General features: G+C 44.6%; 1 protein-coding gene across 1 annotated transcript in view; it reads left to right on the top strand.

Annotated features, from left to right (window-relative positions):
* HYDIN (HYDIN axonemal central pair apparatus protein) overlaps nucleotides 1–18,604 on the top strand; it is a 1,819,717-nt gene that overhangs the window by 661,707 nt on the left and 1,139,406 nt on the right. The window contains exons 26-27 of the mRNA XM_029609235.1: nucleotides 3,945–4,067; nucleotides 17,949–18,158. Coding sequence (XP_029465095.1) covers nucleotides 3,945–4,067; nucleotides 17,949–18,158 — 333 coding nt within the window. The remainder of the gene's footprint in view (nucleotides 1–3,944; nucleotides 4,068–17,948; nucleotides 18,159–18,604) is intronic.

The raw sequence follows: 18,604 nt of genomic DNA, 5'->3' as shown, positions 1-18,604 counted from the left end.
TAAATAATATAAAGGCTTGGCTAAATAATAAACTGAAGGGCTGCAGAATCAGCAGCACCTAGAAAAATGCTAAACATGCCTGAAAACCTTTCCTCAAAAGCTTTGAAACTTTCTGAACCAAAACCAGATGGCGTCACATGGTCCACTTGTGTGGCGCATTGCTTTGCTGCCATTGAAGAACATCTATTACAGGCAAGCAATTTTATTTTCTCTTTGAGCTGGATGATGTTGAATTAAAGGTAGATTTTAAAAGCCCTTCACGTGCCAAAAGCGGGAGATAAGCGAACAAGTTGGGCTGGTGCATGCTGAGCAGATTTTATAAGCCACTCATGGACATGCGTATCTCTCACTGCACAAGCAAGTGAAAGTTTCTAAAAGGGGCAGAGCGTAGGCAAAGTCTGGGCAGGGCGTGGGCATATCAGGGCCTGGCCAAAAAATGTGCAGTGTGCCAGGGTCCTCTGCTGGGTAAATTTACTTCTTCTATGGATGACATGTAAGTAGTAAAATAAATTACTTAGTAATTATGCAAAACCCCCCACTGCTCTCATTACACCACCTTTTGGCGACTCACTCCTTGCATGACCTTCATAATAGGCATCATTGTGCGGCAACTTGTACCATTTTTTCACTCTGCCTTATTTTTAATCATCGGTCAGTCCAATTTTTTATCTTTTTCAGTGCTAAATAATAAAAGTGCTCTGTGCTTATTCAACTGTTTCTACAAAGAAATTCTCCTCATTCAATAATGTAATATCACTTAACTTGTAATTCCAGTATGTAATGCTGTTAATGCCCAAGTTGTACATCCGATAATGTGTAGCAACGTGATGTGTCTTCACATTGCCGTGTCTGTGCCCGACACTGTACGGTGTTTCGGACGGGATCGTCCTTCTTCAAGGGCAATATTTCTTTCGGACGAGATCGTCCTTCTTCAAGGGCAATATTCTGCGCCATAAAAGAACTTTCATTAGACTCTGAATAGCTGTATTAACAAAATCCAAACATGCATCGCTACTTACTCAGTTTTTCCACCATTGTTACTCTCAGCGTTTTTTACGATCTTCTCTTCCGGTTTTCCACTTCCCGCCTCCGTTTTTTTAAACCCCCTTACGTAAGTGACGTCAACTCGCGTCACTCTGTTCCTACAGGGAATACCACTCAATCATGCTATTCAACCCCATCGGGCTCACAGTGCGCATCCAAAATATCCACTGTTGCTCCTTTAAATTTAACAAAACATTCAGATCACCACCACGTTGTAACGATCCAACTACTTCTAAAACTCGCCATGTCAGCTGTTGAAAGGCATGCTGTTTCTCTAAGCAATGGGCCACCATTGGAGCCATCATTTTACCTGTGGCTAAACAGCTCCGATGTTCAATCAAACGCACTCGTATTTGACGTTTTGTCCGTCCTATGTAGTACAGGTTACAGGGGCACACGATGATGTATATCACATAAGATGTATCACAGCAAGAATATTGTCGTGATTTATGTGCTTTTCCATATTTATCAATCCATACTGCACCCTCAATGACCTGGCTGCATAGGGAGCAGTGTTTACATTGCCAATGCCCTATGTTTTCATTTGTGCTGCTAGCATTTACAGTAGTCAAGAAAGAGTGCGTGACTAGATCCCCCACATTTTTTCCTCTACTATACGCAATAATCGGAGGTTCTTTAAAAATGTCATGAATCTTCAAAACTGGCCAATGATGATGAATCAACGTGGCTATGTTACCTGACAAATTAGAGTAGGGAACAGTACACACAATCCTTGATTCTTCACTTTCTGATGATGTATCAAGGAGCAACCATTGGCGTTCCGCGTTGTATGCACGCTTGTAAGCTTTCTTGATATATCTCACCGGATAGCCCCGTTCAAGCAGGCGGGTTTTGAGGATGTCTGCTTGACGGACGAACTCGGCTTTTATGCTGCAGATTCTTCGTAACCGGAGAAACTGCCCTATTGGCAGATTATTCCGTAATTGTTGAGGATGAAAGCTGGTATAATGTAAGAGGGTATTCCTCTCACATTCTTTCCTGTACAACGTGGTGTTACAACGACCTTTAACCAAACTAATGGCAATGTCTAAAAAATTGATGTCTGTTTTGTGGAACGTACTAGTGAATTGTAGGTGCTCATCAAGCGTATTCAACCACTGCAGAAACTGTTGTAATTCTTGTGTGAAGAATCAAGGATTGTGTGTACTGTTCCCTACTCTAATTTGTCAGGTAACATAGCCACGTTGATTCATCATCATTGGCCAGTTTTGAAGATTCATGACATTTTTAAAGAACCTCCGATTATTGCGTATAGTAGAGGAAAAAATGTGGGGGATCTAGTCACGCACTCTTTCTTGACTACTGTAAATGCTAGCAGCACAAATGAAAACATAGGGCATTGGCAATGTAAACACTGCTCCCTATGCAGCCAGGTCATTGAGGGTGCAGTATGGATTGATAAATATGGAAAAGCACATAAATCACGACAATATTCTTGCTGTGATACATCTTATGTGATATACATCATCGTGTGCCCCTGTAACCTGTACTACATAGGACGGACAAAACGTCAAATACGAGTGCGTTTGATTGAACATCGGAGCTGTTTAGCCACAGGTAAAATGATGGCTCCAATGGTGGCCCATTGCTTAGAGAAACAGCATGCCTTTCAACAGCTGACATGGCGAGTTTTAGAAGTAGTTGGATCGTTACAACGTGGTGGTGATCTGAATGTTTGTTAAATTTAAAGGAGCAACAGTGGATATTTTGGATGCGCACTGTGAGCCCGATGGGGTTGAATAGCATGATTGAGTGGTATTCCCTGTAGGAACAGAGTGACGCGAGTTGACGTCACTTACGTAAGGGGGTTTAAAAAAACGGAGGCGGGAAGTGGAAAACCGGAAGAGAAGATCGTAAAAAACGCTGAGAGTAACAATGGTGGAAAAACTGAGTAAGTAGCGATGCATGTTTGGATTTTGTTAATACAGCTATTCAGAGTCTAATGAAAGTTCTTTTATGGCGCAGAATATTGCCCTTGAAGAAGGACGATCTCGTCCGAAAGAAATATTGCCCTTGAAGAAGGACGATCCCGTCCGAAACACCGTACAGTGTCGGGCACAGACACGGCAATGTGAAGACACATCACGTTGCTACACATTATCGGATGTACAACTTGGGCATTAACAGCATTACATACTGGAATTACAAGTTAAGTGATATTACATTATTGAATGAGGAGAATTTCTTTGTAGAAACAGTTGAATAAGCACAGAGCACTTTTATTATTTAGCACTGAAAAAGATAAAAAATTGGACTGACCGATGATTAAAAATAAGGCAGAGTGAAAAAATGGTACAAGTTGCCGCACAATGATGCCTATTATGAAGGTCATGCAAGGAGTGAGTCGCCAAAAGGTGGTGTAATGAGAGCAGTGGGGGGTTTTGCATAATTACTAAGTAATGATCGTTCCCAAGCTCGAATAGGAATTGTGTGTCAGTTGAAGGTTATAAGTTTGTTTGAGTAGTAAAATAAAAACATTTAGGCCAGGCAGTGGGGTTTTAAGGGTTGGGGCTAACGGGGAAGGGCGGCTCTAAAATCAGGGGGGGTTTCAAGACCTGTCCCTAAACTTGGAAAACTTGGAATGACCTGGGAAAACAACCTATAGTGTTGGCGCACGTCCCTTGTAGAATTTCCCCAACTTGCGCGGTAGACGCGGGATTGTACACACATGTGCACAGCCATTTAAAATTGTGTGCATATGTACATGCATCCAGGCTATTTTGTAATTTGTGTGCACATACACACGTATATTATAAAATGATGTGTCTCTGAGTGCGAACTGGCATACGTGTGTATATGTGTGTCCGTGTGGCTGTTTCAAAGATATCCTCTTAGTGTGAGGGTGTATTGTAATTTATGTTTTTTTCATTACTTTGTAGCCATTCATATTGAGTGCTGATAGACTGGAGTTTTTAGAAGTGAACCCAGAATTAAGGTCCGTCACATGGCCTCTGGAATCTCTGCCTCAAGAGGAAAATCATATGACTGTAGGAGTGGAGGAAGTAAGAAACAATTTTTACAATTTTGATTCTGTGTTCATATTACTGTTTCATCTCCAGTTCCCACCTGCTTCTTGTTTTGATCTCTTACTTCTGTTTCTTCTACCTCTTTTGCATGGGGTTACAGACTTCATATGATCTTAAAATTCTGATTCATTTCTTTTTCATTTTCTAAAGTGCTTGCCAGTATGCTTTGATATATGTACAGCAATCTTGCTTTTTTGGATAATATGGACTGCACAAATTTGAATTTATTTGGTTTGGAGTTAAAAGATCAAGAATGATAATGATTGGTTGCACTCTATTATTCCTTTTCCCTACCTTTGGTTTCTCATCAGTCCCCACATTACCATTGTCTTATCTTTGTTTTCCTTTTCCTCTATCTTTAGTTCCTACCATGTCCACATCTGATTCTTCCTTCAGCTTGCTGTGTTTCCCAATATTTGTTCCCCCTAGTGCCCATATACCCACCTCTTGCATTTCTCCTCCCTCATTGATTTATTGATTGTATTTTTCTAGCACCAGGCCATAGTATTTCATAAGTCCCTTAGCAGTTTGGCAGGCTTTCCTATTAGCAGTCTGGCAGGTTTGCTAGGGTGGTAACGCATTGACTTATTGATGCAAACCTTTTCCTTTAGGAAACTTCCTGTAAATGAACAATCCAAATTCAATTTGACCTGGTGGCTCAGTGGCAGCACTGCATATTGCCATATTGGAGGATTGGGTTTATTTACCAGCCTTGATTTAGGACTGCTTCTTATGCCAACAGAGACCGGGAATGTTGCAAAAGTAGCATTTCCAGCCTTCTCCATGGACAAACAGATAACTCAGTCACACTGTGCCAAAGGTGGAAGTATATAGATTTGAAGTAAAACTTTTGTGGTTTACTGAGCATGTGTGATATACCACACATGCCTACTGGTCAAGTAAGGTCCTCTCAGTCTTTTTTCTTCTATAGATCTACTAAGTCAGATCCTGTGGTTCTCTGATCATTTTGTCATGAGGCTCCCTCAGAAAACAAAGCATTTTCACTTTTTCACGCCAACTTTCTCTGTGGTGTCCCTGTACTGTCTGTCAGGCTGCTGTCCCCTAGAGAGAGAGTTTTTTTCTTCAATATGATTGATTTCTTTTTCCCCCACCATGATAGGGCTGCCAACTTTTAACCATCAAATTTCCAAACATTTGGAGCTGCTGTTTATTATCTTCACTGAAGTGTTTTATTGCCACTCTTCACAATTAGAAAGAAACATAGAATATATAATAGCAGATAAAGATCCATCTAGTCTGCCCAGTTTGCTTCCTGCTACAGTGTCTTAGACCCCAGTTGATTTCTGTCTTTCCTCTCACTTCTTTGCTATTAATGTTCCTTTGTACTTATCCCATGCTTTCTTGGATTGTTATTGGTTTTTTCCTCTATCATTTCCACTGAGGGTTGTTCCATGCATCCACCACCCTTTCTGTAAAAAAAAATATTTTCTGATGTTTGATCTTTGGCAGCTCATATCCTAACTAGTTCTTGAATTTTTTTACTCTGAAAAATGTTTACTTTTACCAGCCCAGGGGCCAAACTACTGTTTTGTAACATTTTTTAGGCCTCTGATTAAATCATGGACTGAAGTCTATATAAGTGGTGAAAAATAAATGTATCCAACACATATTGAATATACAGTAGCTACCAAAGCGCATACTATCTTGTATAATTGAAGGGGAGGATCAGATGCAACTGGCAGGCTAAAACTCAGGACATTTCTGAACATCATAGCCCTCCTGTTTTCAGTACAATACCCCCAAAATCTATACAATCTAGAAAAAATCAGGAAAATAGGCAACCCTACACGATGATTGAAAAAAGAACTACTGGATTTAAATGTAGTACAGATAAGAAATGCAGGCATACCTTATCTATGATTGACATTTTTATGTCATTAGGTTTTGATCATGATGTAAAAAAAAACAAACCAACATGTTCTGAAATATCCAGGAAGACCAGTCTATACTGAAGCAGCACTGTCAAATTCAGCAGTCCCTAAGCCACTCAACTTTGAGTAAGGCTGCTGCCTCCTCTATGGATCTAGAATCAAGACAGGATAGGCTAAAACACATTCACTCTCCTTAAGCTACTCTGCATGAGGCATGGTCCAGCAAGGGACCCAAATCTTGAAGTCTTTGCAACCAGGACAGGCTGAAATACTTCCACTCTTCTCAGGCTCCCCTGCAGGAGGCATCGTCTAGTCAGATAGTGACTAAACCATGCCTCATAGTCTAGTCACTGCCTGACTAGGCCATGTCAGTAGGCTCAAACCCCAAAGCCTTTGGAGTCAAGCAGTCCTAGCTGGTCTTTCAGGGCCAAGGAGGGAGGTCCAGCTAACACTTGAGCCTCAAGGACACCCTCTCAATACCCAGCGCATCATCACAGGCTATTCAGTGCTTGAGTCATCAATACCTGCACCTGTGGAGGCTCTCCTGGCACATGTGTCTGCCTTCTTGATATTGAGGCTGTCAGTATTTATACCTTTAATATTAACATTGATGCCCTCGATGTTTTACTCAATGCCATCGACATAGGGATCATGCAAATGGCATCATCCTTGATACCATCAACATTGATACCAGTACTATCCTTGGAGCTAGATATGACATCTAACTTTCTTTTGCCTTCTCCATTGACCTCCAAATCTGGATCTCCATTGGTTATCCAAGATGCCTGCCCCCGTGGCTGATCCAGAAGGAGAATCTCAGTTAAAATAATTTAGAATTTCCTTTTTTTACCCCAGATCAGTCCAGACAAGTGGGTTATGCATCCCTACCAGCAGATGAAGGCATAGACCTAAAAGCTTTCCAGGCACTGCTACTTAATTAACCGAGAGTAGGGATGTGAATCGTTTTTCAACAATTTAGATTATCGTCCCGATAAGGTTTAAATCGTCATTAATCGGTAAAGAGTGCGATACAATAGAAATTCCCCCGATTTATCGTGAAAAATCGTTTTTTTTTTGGTTAGTACGCACTAACGGGAGTTAGTGCGCGCTTACAGAAAATGATACAATTTGACACTATTCAGGTCAGTTAAGGTCAGTTTAGGAATGAATATGTATTCCTATTGGCTGCCCTCTTATTTATTCATGTTACCAAGGTTCCCACTGACGTGATGGTTTAATATATGGGGGATGGGAAATGGAAATGGTTGGTAGCTTGACAAAAAAAGTAATGTGATCAGTCAATGTGACTAGAACTTGTGCCCTATCCCTGATACCGGGAGTGTTGTGATCTTCCTGCATGCAGTGCCGTATCCCTGATACCGGGAGTGTTGTGATCTTCCTGCACGCAGTGCCCTATCCCTGATACCGGGAGTGTTGTGATCTTCCTCTCTGCACTTCCCAGTGCAGGATCTTGAGAGCTGTGATCTTCTACCTTGCAATGCCCTATCCCTGATACCGGGAGTGTGTGATCCTCCTGCATGCAGTGCCCTATCCCTGATACCAGGAGTGTTGTGATCTTCCTGCATGCAGTGCCCTATCCCTGATACCAGGAGTGTTGTGATCTTCCTGCACGCAGTGCCCTATCTCTGATACCGGGAGTGTTGTGATCTTCCTGCACACAGTGCCCTATCCCGGTTACCGGGGGTGTTGTGATCTTCCTGCACACAGTGCCCTATCCCGGTTACCGGGGGTGTTGTGATCTTCCTGCACTCAGTGCCCTGTCCCTGATACCAGGATGTGTGCAGGAAGATCACAACATCCCCGGTAACCGGGATAGGGCATTGTGTGCAGGAAGATCACAACACTCCCGGTATCAGGGATAGGGCACTGTGTGCAGGAGGATCACAACACTCCCGGTATCAGGGATAGGGCACTGCGTGCAGGAAGATCATAACACTCCCGGTATCAGGGATAGGGCACTGCATGCAAGAGGATCACAACACTCCCGGTATCAGGGATAGGGCATTGCAAGGTAGAAGATCACAGCTCTCGAGATCCTGCACAGGGCAGTGCAAAGAGGAAGATCACATCACTCCCGGTACGTCATTCTGGCCTGGCATCTTTTCCCTAGACACCTGCACCTAAATATTCATCCTCTTTCTTTCATCTTTAAATGTTTGTTCTCCTTCTGTACTATCTTCCCACAGCTTGTAGGAAGACAACAATCATCTCTTATCAATGTCTGCACTTTCCTTTGTAGTTGATCTCCACACAGACCACACATATATTGTATGTGAACCATTCCTTTGTCCTTCACTCCTCACTGACTTAGGTCCATATCCTATATGCTATCCTTATAGCAAACAACACAAACTGGCACAAACTTAGTAGGGCCTAGCTCAGCAGTCCAGCAGTCAGAATTATACATTTCCCTCTTGAACCTTGGTGAACATGTGACCAACCAAGGTTCACAAGCAGTCTGGAAAGAGAACAAGGCAACATGAAAGAATGTGCAGCAGTTACTGGGGAGTATCATTAGACATCTGATAGCAGTAACAGAGCTTAGGCCACAACTGTGGAAAGAAAGGGAATCAATGCTATTCACAAACACCCTCCTAATAATGGCTCCTGCCTAATATAATGTGGGATATAACACAAGGTAAAACATCCAAACTTTTAGTCCATTGGTGTCTCTGTGTAATTGGCAACACATGACCCTCATAAGTATTACCTAAGCCCCATCTAAGCTCAAGCACACCTGGAGTTTACCTGGCCTAGAAATCTGGCCAATTTAAATCTTTAGCAAGTGCACCTTTGAGCTGCTAGAGCATCCACGGTGATTGATTTCAGTATCTTCTTTTTTTTTTTTTAATTATATTTTAATTAAATTTTTACATATCTTAAGATACAATACACAGATGATATACAGAATATTCAAACAGCAATTATATCATCCACAAATTTATATTAACATTCAATGTATTTTATCTAAGAATTACAACATAAGATAATTGGTATTTTGGAGAAAAGAAACTGAGAGCAATTATACACTTGCAATACAATATTTACTCAATTTGTGTCTTTCCCTGACTAACTAATTTCTACCAGCTGATAATTCAATGGAGAATCTAAGAATGTGAATTCAAATAAGAACGCAGTTGTTCCGGAACAACTGATCTCAGTATCTTCTGTTATCCATTGCGATCTCCATGCTAGTAGCTGTGCTTATGGTTGGCCTATCTGACTTATGGGGGACACCCAACATCATCAAGGGATATATATATACCATGTTTCATTGTGCGTTCAACATCAGGCCTACTGTGCTCAGCATAGTTTGTGTAACAACAGCTCCACATGTGCAGTTATTTGACTGTCTCTCCACCCTGCAATGAAGTATTGACTTAAGTCCTTGTTTCTTAGCAGCTCCCACTGTATACTGCTTGCTAGGGGTGTGCATTCGTTTTGAACTTAAATGAAAAACGCAACTTTTTTTTTTTTTTTAACTTAAAAAAATGATGAGGCGTAAACGATCGGATTTCCAACTTATTCAACATAGCTATGTTGAATACGTTGGAAATCGCGATTGTTGATCTAAATAAAAATTTAAACCCCTCACCCTCCTTAATCCCCCCCCCCCAAGACTTACCAAAACTCCCCAAGCTGGCCAAAAGTTCAGTGAGGGTCCCGGGAGCGGACCCGAGGGGAATCACGTGACGTCGGCGTCACTCCGTCGTGACGCCGACGTCACGTGGTCCATCGCGGTTCCGCTCCCGGAACCCTCGTTGGGCCCAAAAGGAACTTTTGGCCAGCTTGGGGGGGTCAGGAGGCCCCCCCAAGCTGGCCAAAAGTTCAGTTTGTTCAAAACGAGGGCTCCGGGAGCGAAATCCCGGTGGACCACGTGACGGCCGCGTCATCGACGTGACGCGGCCGTCACGTGGTCCGCCGGGATTTCGCTCCCGGAGCCCTCGTTTTGAACAAACTGAACTTTTGGCCAGCTTGGGGGGGGTCAGGAGGCCCCCCCAAGCTGGCCAAAAGTGCCTTTTGGGCCCAACGAGGGTTCCGGGAGCGGAACCGCGATGGACCACGTGACGTCGGCGTCACGACGGAGTGACGCGGACGTCACGTGATTCCTCTTGGGTCCGCTCCCGGACCCCTCGTTGGGCCCAAAAGGAACTTTTGGCCAGCTTGGGGGGGCCTCCTGACCCCCCCAAGCTGGCCAAAAGTTCAGTTTGTTCAAAACGAGGGCTCCGGGAGCGAAATCCCGGTGGACCACGTGACGGCCGCGTCATCGACGTGACGCGGCCGTCACGTGCTCCTCGCAAAACCACTGGGAGGAATGGCTTCCTGACTCCCCGCTGGACCACCAGGGAATTTTGGTAAGTTTTGGGGGGGATTAAGGAGGGTGAGGGGTTTAAATTTTTATTTAAATTTTTATTTGCACATATGGACATAGACTCAACTTATGGAATTCTCCATATGTCCATATTGACCGCAAATGAGCCCCCCATTCGACTTATGGACTTATGAACATAAACTTTCGGGCTGCACATCCCTACTGCTTGCTACTCATTATTTTTAGTTATCTGGAACAGTTAAATCCATGTGCATTAAATATATTATCCCACCCACCAGTGGTGCAATGCAAAAAATGAAAAGAAAACCCCTGTGTGGTATGGATGTGTGGTATAACGCATGCTCAGAGAAGCTCAGTCAAAGTTCTAGATCCTTTGACATAAGTTTTCCATGCTGGACTTCATTGGATGATGTCACATCTTTCTGTTATCAGAGAATATCTTTTACAGGTAAGTAACTGCTGAACATTGCCTCCTATCCCATGACTTTTTAATTTCCTCAAGAGTCTCTCATGAGGTACTTTGTCAAATGCTTTCCTAAAATCCAGGTATACTGTATCAACTGGCTCACCTTTATCCACATGTTCATTCATGCCTTCAAAAATCTGAAGCAATTTGGTGGGGCATTACTTCCGTGGCTGAGTCCATGTTGACTTTGTCCCGACAAGCCCTAACTTCCCTGTTTTGTTAGTATCCTTCAAAGATAAATCATTCTGAACCATGTTCTTCGGAGTGATTGTTAAGAACATAAGAACTTTCCAAACTGAGTGTTATGCCCGTCGGTCGCAGACGGCTGCGACCACTGATGCTTACCTCTTTCTTTGCTGCCTTGTCACTTTTGGGGAGAATAGCGGCCTCCGCCAGCTACAGCCGACCTTCCTGGCGTTCCCGGGACAGCGTGGGTGCTGCCGACCGCCATCTTGTCTTCGGGATCACATAGGTGCGTGCGCTCGTGCACAGACCAGTCTTAAACACGTCATGGCGGGAACCTCGGGGGCGTCCCCTCCGGATGACGTGTTCACCCTGCTGTACTTAAGCTGACTGGTCCTGCCTATTGATGAGTTAGCAAGGAGTTTCCTCGTTGCTGAATCCGCTTCATCCTTTTGGAATTCCTGTTCCAGCTGCTGCACTTTGGCATGAGACGCTCTGGGTACCCACTCCTCAGGGGTCTTTCCTCGCCTCTGGCTATTCGCTCCTCGGAGGGCCTTCTGCCTTAGACCGCTGTCTGTTCCTGATCCCAGGACCTCTTCTGGAACTGTGAGTACCTCGACTCCATGGACTACTACTGCTACCAGCCTTATTGTGGGACCTTTCCGGTGTACTCCGTACATCGGGCCAGTACCGGGTCATCTCTAAGGCCACTACCGCATCATCGCTACAGGACCCTCATCGTGTTCCCATACCTCGGGTCACTACCATACCGTCCTGAAGTGAGGAATCCCTCAGTATACCCTGCGCTGCAGGTCACTACTGCATCACCACTACAGAGAGACTTCTTCTGCGTACCCCGCTCCGCGGGCCACTACCAGATCTCCACATCTGAGGTATTCCCCCTGGGTATACCCCTCTGCTCTGATCTAATTAATTTCTCCTGCACCCTCTGCTCTGCAGGCTGTGCCTTTCTACCTCTGTAATAAAGACTCTGTTCCACAGCTGTGTCTGATGTCCGCTGAGACCATGCTTACCGACGGTGAGGCTCACAGGGCTCCTTCCTGTGGGTGGTACCACCTCTCACCGTGGCCCAAGGACCCACACACCTACAAGCCATAACACTGAGTCAGATTGAGGGTCCGTAGAACTCAGTATCCTGTTTCCAACAGTGGCTAATTTAGGTCACAAGTACCTGGCAAGATCCCAAACAGTAAATAGGTCCCATGCTGCTATTGCTATCCCTGATAGCTTAAGACAAATAACAAACCATAAAGAGTAAAAAGATCTTGAAAACTTTCCTCTTTAGGAGTGCATTTGATGCTTTAACCTCCCCTTAAATATCCTTCTTAATGGCACTTTAAGAAGAACATTAGAAGTGGCACTAATATCACTAAGCATTGGAGCAGCCCTGTCATTTTCCTGCTGTCTTTCTTTGTAATTAGCTTTTGGGTCTCTCTCCATGTGAACTTCATTATACTTTATTTTATTGTGATTTTAATATTTATTATGTGTGTTGTACAATTATGTAAACTGTTTTGACTACCACTGAGTGTAAAAACGGTATATAAATAATTCCAAATAAATAAATAAATACATAAATAAATATTGCGCAGTGATTAGTAGTGGCTATTTCTTAAGTCTACTCGGTTAATAACAATTTATTGATTTCTCCAGGAATTTGTCAAAACCTTTTTTTAAACCCAGCTATACTAACTGCTTTAACCATCTCCACTGGTAATGAATTCCAGAGCTTAATTTTGTTTTGGGTGAAAAATAATTTTTTCTGATTTGTTTTGAATGTTCTGCTTACTGAGGTCAATATTCAAAGCTGGCCGTTAAGTAATTTAGCTGGATATAACTTATCCAACTAAGGGGGTCATTTTCTATCCATATCGCACGCGATAGCAAGCGGGGGCGGAGTCGGAGAGGGGAAGAGTCGGGGTGGCGAAGAGGTAGACGCGGTGGTATATTCGCTGGCAGCGATAAGGTAAGCCATGTTATCGCCGCCAGTAGTGCGCCCAATAGCGCCACCTTTCATGGTGGCGCTATTGGGTTCGAAACCGGCAGCAATAACACCTTGGTGGTGCGATCGCTGCCGGCTTTTGAATGCCCACCCCGCCCCACGTTACCGCTGGATTCTCCATTCTCTATGAGAATGGAAAATCCAGGCCTAAGTTACGATGTGTATGCAGTGGCATATCAAAGCCGTTGAATATTTGTATTTTGTATTTATTAGTATTTATTGATCGCTTTACACAAAGAGACCTAAGTGATTTACATAATAATACATACATAATAAAAGTAATACTGATAAAACATAAATAAAACAATAAAAGACATGAAACAGATAAATCAATTCTGCTAACTTAAAGAAGTAGCATATATAGTTAGAGGAATGCCTGCTGTAGTAAAAAGCTTTTCAAAAGAAGTCTAAACTTTTTAGATTGTCCTAAAGCCAAAGTTCAATTGGTAGGGAGGTTCCATAGAATGGGGGCAGCCACGGAAAACGCTGAGTCTCTGTTGTCAAAAGGCACGCATGACATACCGAAGGAATGTCCAAAAGACCTCATTGGGAGGACCGTAAACCTCGTGTAGGTTTATAAACTTTTAATAAGTCATTTGACCAGGAATAGGAATCAGTACTCAACAGCTTAAAAGTAGTCATAGCGATTTTGTAATGAATTTATTATTGGATTGGCAGCCATTTTATTTTCTCAAGCACAGGAGTAATATGGTCAAAACGACTGGCACCGGTGATCAGTCTTGTGGCAGCATTACGAAGTAATTGCAGAGGTTGCAGTTAGGTGGAAGACCTAAATATAAGCTATTATAGTAGTCAATGTGAGTAAACATAATTGTTAGGAACGTGGACCCTTGAGTCGGCTGAGACGGATGGTGATGCACCGTGGGAACCCACAGTGGACGTCGCAGCTGGGAGGCAGCACTGAAGAGATGGCCCTGGAAGGCTTCACCCTTGGAAGCCCGTGGTCCCCTGGGAGGAGCCCATGAGGACCCGAGCTGCTGGGACTTAGGTGAGATCCTCTGCGACCGAGGACCAGAGGAGATAGGCCGGGAAGCAGCCGGCACCAGGAGGTCGATGAAGACTTCACCCTTGGAAGCCCGCGGTCTTCCCGGGAGGAGCCCATGAGGACCCGAGCCGCTGGGACAGGTGAGAACCCCCTGGTGGGCGAAGAACCGGATACCTGAGGATGAAGAGAAGCCAGAAGCCAGAGTCCAGCCAAGGACGGAAGCTGAAGCCAGAAGTCAGTGGACGAGCCAAGATCGGAAGCCAGGAGTTAGAAGCCGAAGTCAAAGCCAAGGATGGAAGCTGAAGCCAGAAGTCAGTGGACGAGCCAAGGTCAGAAGCCAGGAGTCAGAAGCCAAAGACAAGATCAGGGATCCGAAGTAGCAACTAGCAACTCTAAGCAGAGTGAACCTCGTTGCAAGGCGTTGGACAGGCCTAGCTGCAGGGTTTAAATACACCTGCAGCATCTGACATCATCGGAGGGCTGTCTTGACTTCTCCCGTGCTGGCCCCTTTAAATCTGGAGCCCCCGTGCGCGCACCTAGGGAGTGGGACCAGAAGAGTCGGGCCGGCAGCGTCTCTCTCGAGGAGGGAGTGCCGCGGCAGGACCAGGATCGGGCCTACCTGACCGGAGAGGAGGCTCAGCGGCCCGGGCCGCCCTAGAGGTGAGTAGGAGGACTTGGGCTCGGCCCGGGACCGTAACAATAATTGCATGAACAATGGTAAGAAAGTCCTGATAATGCAAGAGGTGACATAAACCAGCAAGTAAATGTAACTTGTAGAAACCAGCTCTAATTAGGGATTTAATTTGAGGTTGAAATAAGAGAGAGGCATCAATCCAGACACCAAGGCTTTTGATAGGTGAGTTAATAGTAAAGCTGAGATTATCAATAGATACAGAATTATGTTGAGAGCGAGGTCTGTGAATTAATAATAACTCAGTTTTAGCGGTATTCAAGGATAGTTTGTTTTGGTGTAACCATTGTTTTATGGACAACAAGCCGTTAAGCCCGTTAAAACGGGCTACATTAACATTTTTTTTGGATCATTTCCTTCCCCCTCATTCTCCCTCCCACCTCCCCCACTCTCTCCCCTCAGTCACTCCTCTCTCTCCCTCCCTCCTCCCCTCAGTCACTCCCCCCTCCTCCCTCCCTCAGTCACTCCTATCTCCCCCTCCCCCAGTCACTCCCCTTAGTCACTCCCCCCTCCTCCCCTCAGTCACTCCCCCCTCCTCCCTCCCTCAGTCACTCCTATCTCCCCCTCCCCCAGTCACTCCCCTCAGTCACTCCCCCCTCCTCCCCTCAGTCACTCCCCCCTCCTCCCCTCCCTCCTCCCCTGAGTCACTCCTCCCTCCCCCCTCCCCTCAGTCACTCCTCCCTCCTCCCTCCCCTCAGTCACTCCTCCCTCCTCCCCTCAGTCACTCCTCTCTCCCCCCTCCCCTCAGTCACTCCTCCCTCCCCTGAGTCACTCCTCCCTCCCCCCTCCCCTCAGTCGATCTCCGCCGAAGACCCAGAGCGGCGGCGGCCCGAAGACCCGGAGCGGCGGCGGCATGCGCGCGAGGGAGGGACAGACTTCCTTCCGTCCGTCTGTCCCTCCCTCGCGCGCATGCCGCCGCCGCTCCGGGTCTTCGGGCCGCCGCTCCGGGCCGCCGCTGCCGCCGCTCCTGCCCAGGTCTTCAGGCCGGTGCCGCCGCCGCCGCTCCCGGTCTTCGGGCTGCCGCCGCCGCCGCTCCGGGTCTTCGGGCCGCCGCTCCCGCCGCTCCGGGTCTTCGGGCCGCCGCCGCCGCTCCGGGTCTTCAGGCCGCCGCTCCTGCCGCTCCGGGTCTTTGGGCCGGTGCCGCCGCCGCTCCGGGTCTTCGGGCCACCGCTGCCGCCGCTCCTGCCCGGGTCTTCGGGCCGGTGCCGCCGCCGCCGCTCTTCGGGCCGCCGCTGCCGCTCCCGCCGCTCCGGGTCTTCGGGCCGCCGCTCCGGGTCTTCGGGCCGGTGCCGCCGCCTCCGCTCCTGCCGCTCCGGGTCTTCGGGCCGCCGCTCCTACAGCGCCATTTTTATTTTCAAGAGGAAGACTGTGACCGATGTGCTCGCATGCGCGGTAGAGCTGCTCTCTACTGCGCATTTGCGGCACGTCGGTCAAGCTTCGTTTATTAGGTAGGATATACAGAGTTGAAGATGGTCAACAGTATTCTTCCATGAGTGATGCAACCAAATGAAAAACTGAATGTTATCAGCATAAATCTTATAGCCATCTGTAATGTTGGCTAAAAGTTATGTAATTGTAGATAAGTGTACATTAAACAGTGTTTCGGACAAGGCAGAACCTGGAGGGACACCATATTTTAAGTGATATAACATAGAAAGTTTGTTATTGAATTCACTTGTTGTGATTGATTATTAAGATAAGATGAAAACCAACCTAGAACATTGCCTGAAATACCACATTCTTGTAAACAAAATAAAAGAATTTCATGATCAGTGGTATCAAAAGCTGTTGAAATATCTAACGATACAAAACAAATTGTTGATGTTGTCTAAAACTCATCTAATAGTGTCAGAAACTAGTTCAGTACTCATAGAACGGTGAAAGCCAAACTGGTGAGGGTCAAGAATTTCATACGCACATAAGTGCACACTTTGCTGGATAAGTCTACCTGGCTAAGCTTAGACCAGCTGTATGGGGTGTCTAAGCTTAGACATACACTTTTACGCCTAACTCCGAATATCGATAGTTAGGTGTATAAGTTAATGTCTAAATTGCTCCGCCCCCGATCCACCCAATGCATGCCCACTTTTTTTGTATGTACATTTTAGATGTATAAAGGACTTGTACAACCAAACGGAGGCCACTGAACATGGGTGTATATTCAGCGGGTGCCACATAGCCGCATAAATCCCACTAATCTGGCTACATAATACTGAATGCGCTTTGTCTATTGACCTCACTAACTTCATGGAATGCCTCCTAGTCTTTGTATTTTTTGAAAGAATAATAACTGATTTACATTTACCCATTCTATTCCATTCGTGATTTTATGGACCTCTATTATATGTCCTCTCAGATGTCTCTTTCCCCCTCATCTAAATAACTTTAAACTTATCTGACTATATTCAAACATAACCGGTTAAGTTTGAAAGTTATCCAGGAAATGTTACCCAGATAACTTTATTAATGCATATTCGGTGGGAAATTAATCCCGCTGAATATTTCTGATAACTTATCCAGCAAACTTTAGCCAGAAAAGTTATCCATTTGCTGATTTTCTGAATATTGGCCTTATTGTGTATGATTGTATTGTAATTCATTTAACATATTTTGTATTCTTTAAATTAAATCAATTCATAATCTTTAAAATGTTCTTCTTCTGTTGGGGTTTCCCCTCCATTTTTAAGTCGCCCCCAGCCTTTCTTGTCTTCAGTAATCCAATCATTGCTTCAGCAATATTTTGACTAATTGGCACAGACTGTGGCTTCCTGTGAAAGCCAGTACATTTGTGCACATAATCCTGTCAGTGTCATTCATGGCTTAGATTTTGCTTTTACCCCCCCATGAAATTTTGAATATTGTATTTGTAGCATTCCTAATCCATGACTCTCAACCCGATGAGCAGAAGACAGGTACATGAGTCAAATTCAATTCTCCTACAAAGCAGCACACAATACTAGCAAGGTATCTTGAATTGTGAATGCAAAAGTGATGCAGTTACAGGTCAACAAAAGAAAAAGTATTTATGATGATATACTTTCAATTGTGCTTTTAGCATGTGATCATATTACACATTAAGATAAAGTTGCTAGTTTTGTCACAGTAGTTAGTTGCATACTCCAGAGGAGTGATAGCCAAAGTACAATCTGCAAGAGTTGCAGTCAAATGCAACCTTCTTTAATCTGAGCAATGAACTTATTTTTGTTGAATTTTACCATAAATATTTATATTTTTTCCATCAGGTATTTGACATTCTACCACTCTATGGCATACTACAGCCAAATGAGAGCCAACAGGTGTCATTCACCTTTTTTGGGCACTCTGACATCATTATACAAGCAAAAGCATTGTGCACTGTAGAAGGAGGTCCTCCCTATGAGATTATACTGAATGGAGAGGCCTCATTTATCAATTATGGACTCAGCACAAAGGAAATTGACTGTGGATTGCAGGTAAGCGCCATTGGATTTCTCTAAAAGTGCCAGGACATAGTAGGACAGCCTCAGTTTTAAAGCTTTCCTTATCAGTGCATTAAAATTCTTGGCATCATTTTTATTTATGTAAAATATAGTTATAAAACCAGATTCATGCATCTCCTTTGGCCTTTAGGTAACATTTATCAAATGTGACATAGCTTAATACATGATCTCCTTGGAAAATAATATACTTATGATGTGTCTAGTATCTCAAAGATTAGCTGAAACATGTTATGATTCAGAAATCATATGTCAGGGGTAGCCAACACTGGTCTTTGAGAGCCACAAATAGGCCTGGTTTTCAGGCTATCTATAATGAATATACATAAGATAGATTTGCATGCACTGCCTTCACTGTATGCATATCTATCTCATGCATATTCATTGTGAATATCCTGAAAATCTAGCTGTTTGTGGCTCTC

The sequence above is a fragment of the Rhinatrema bivittatum genome, chromosome 7 (assembly GCF_901001135.1).
Source record: "Rhinatrema bivittatum chromosome 7, aRhiBiv1.1, whole genome shotgun sequence".
Taxonomy (NCBI): domain Eukaryota; kingdom Metazoa; phylum Chordata; class Amphibia; order Gymnophiona; family Rhinatrematidae; genus Rhinatrema; species Rhinatrema bivittatum.
Note: the sequence above shows the minus strand (reverse complement) of the source record. Positions and strands in the feature narration are given on the sequence as shown.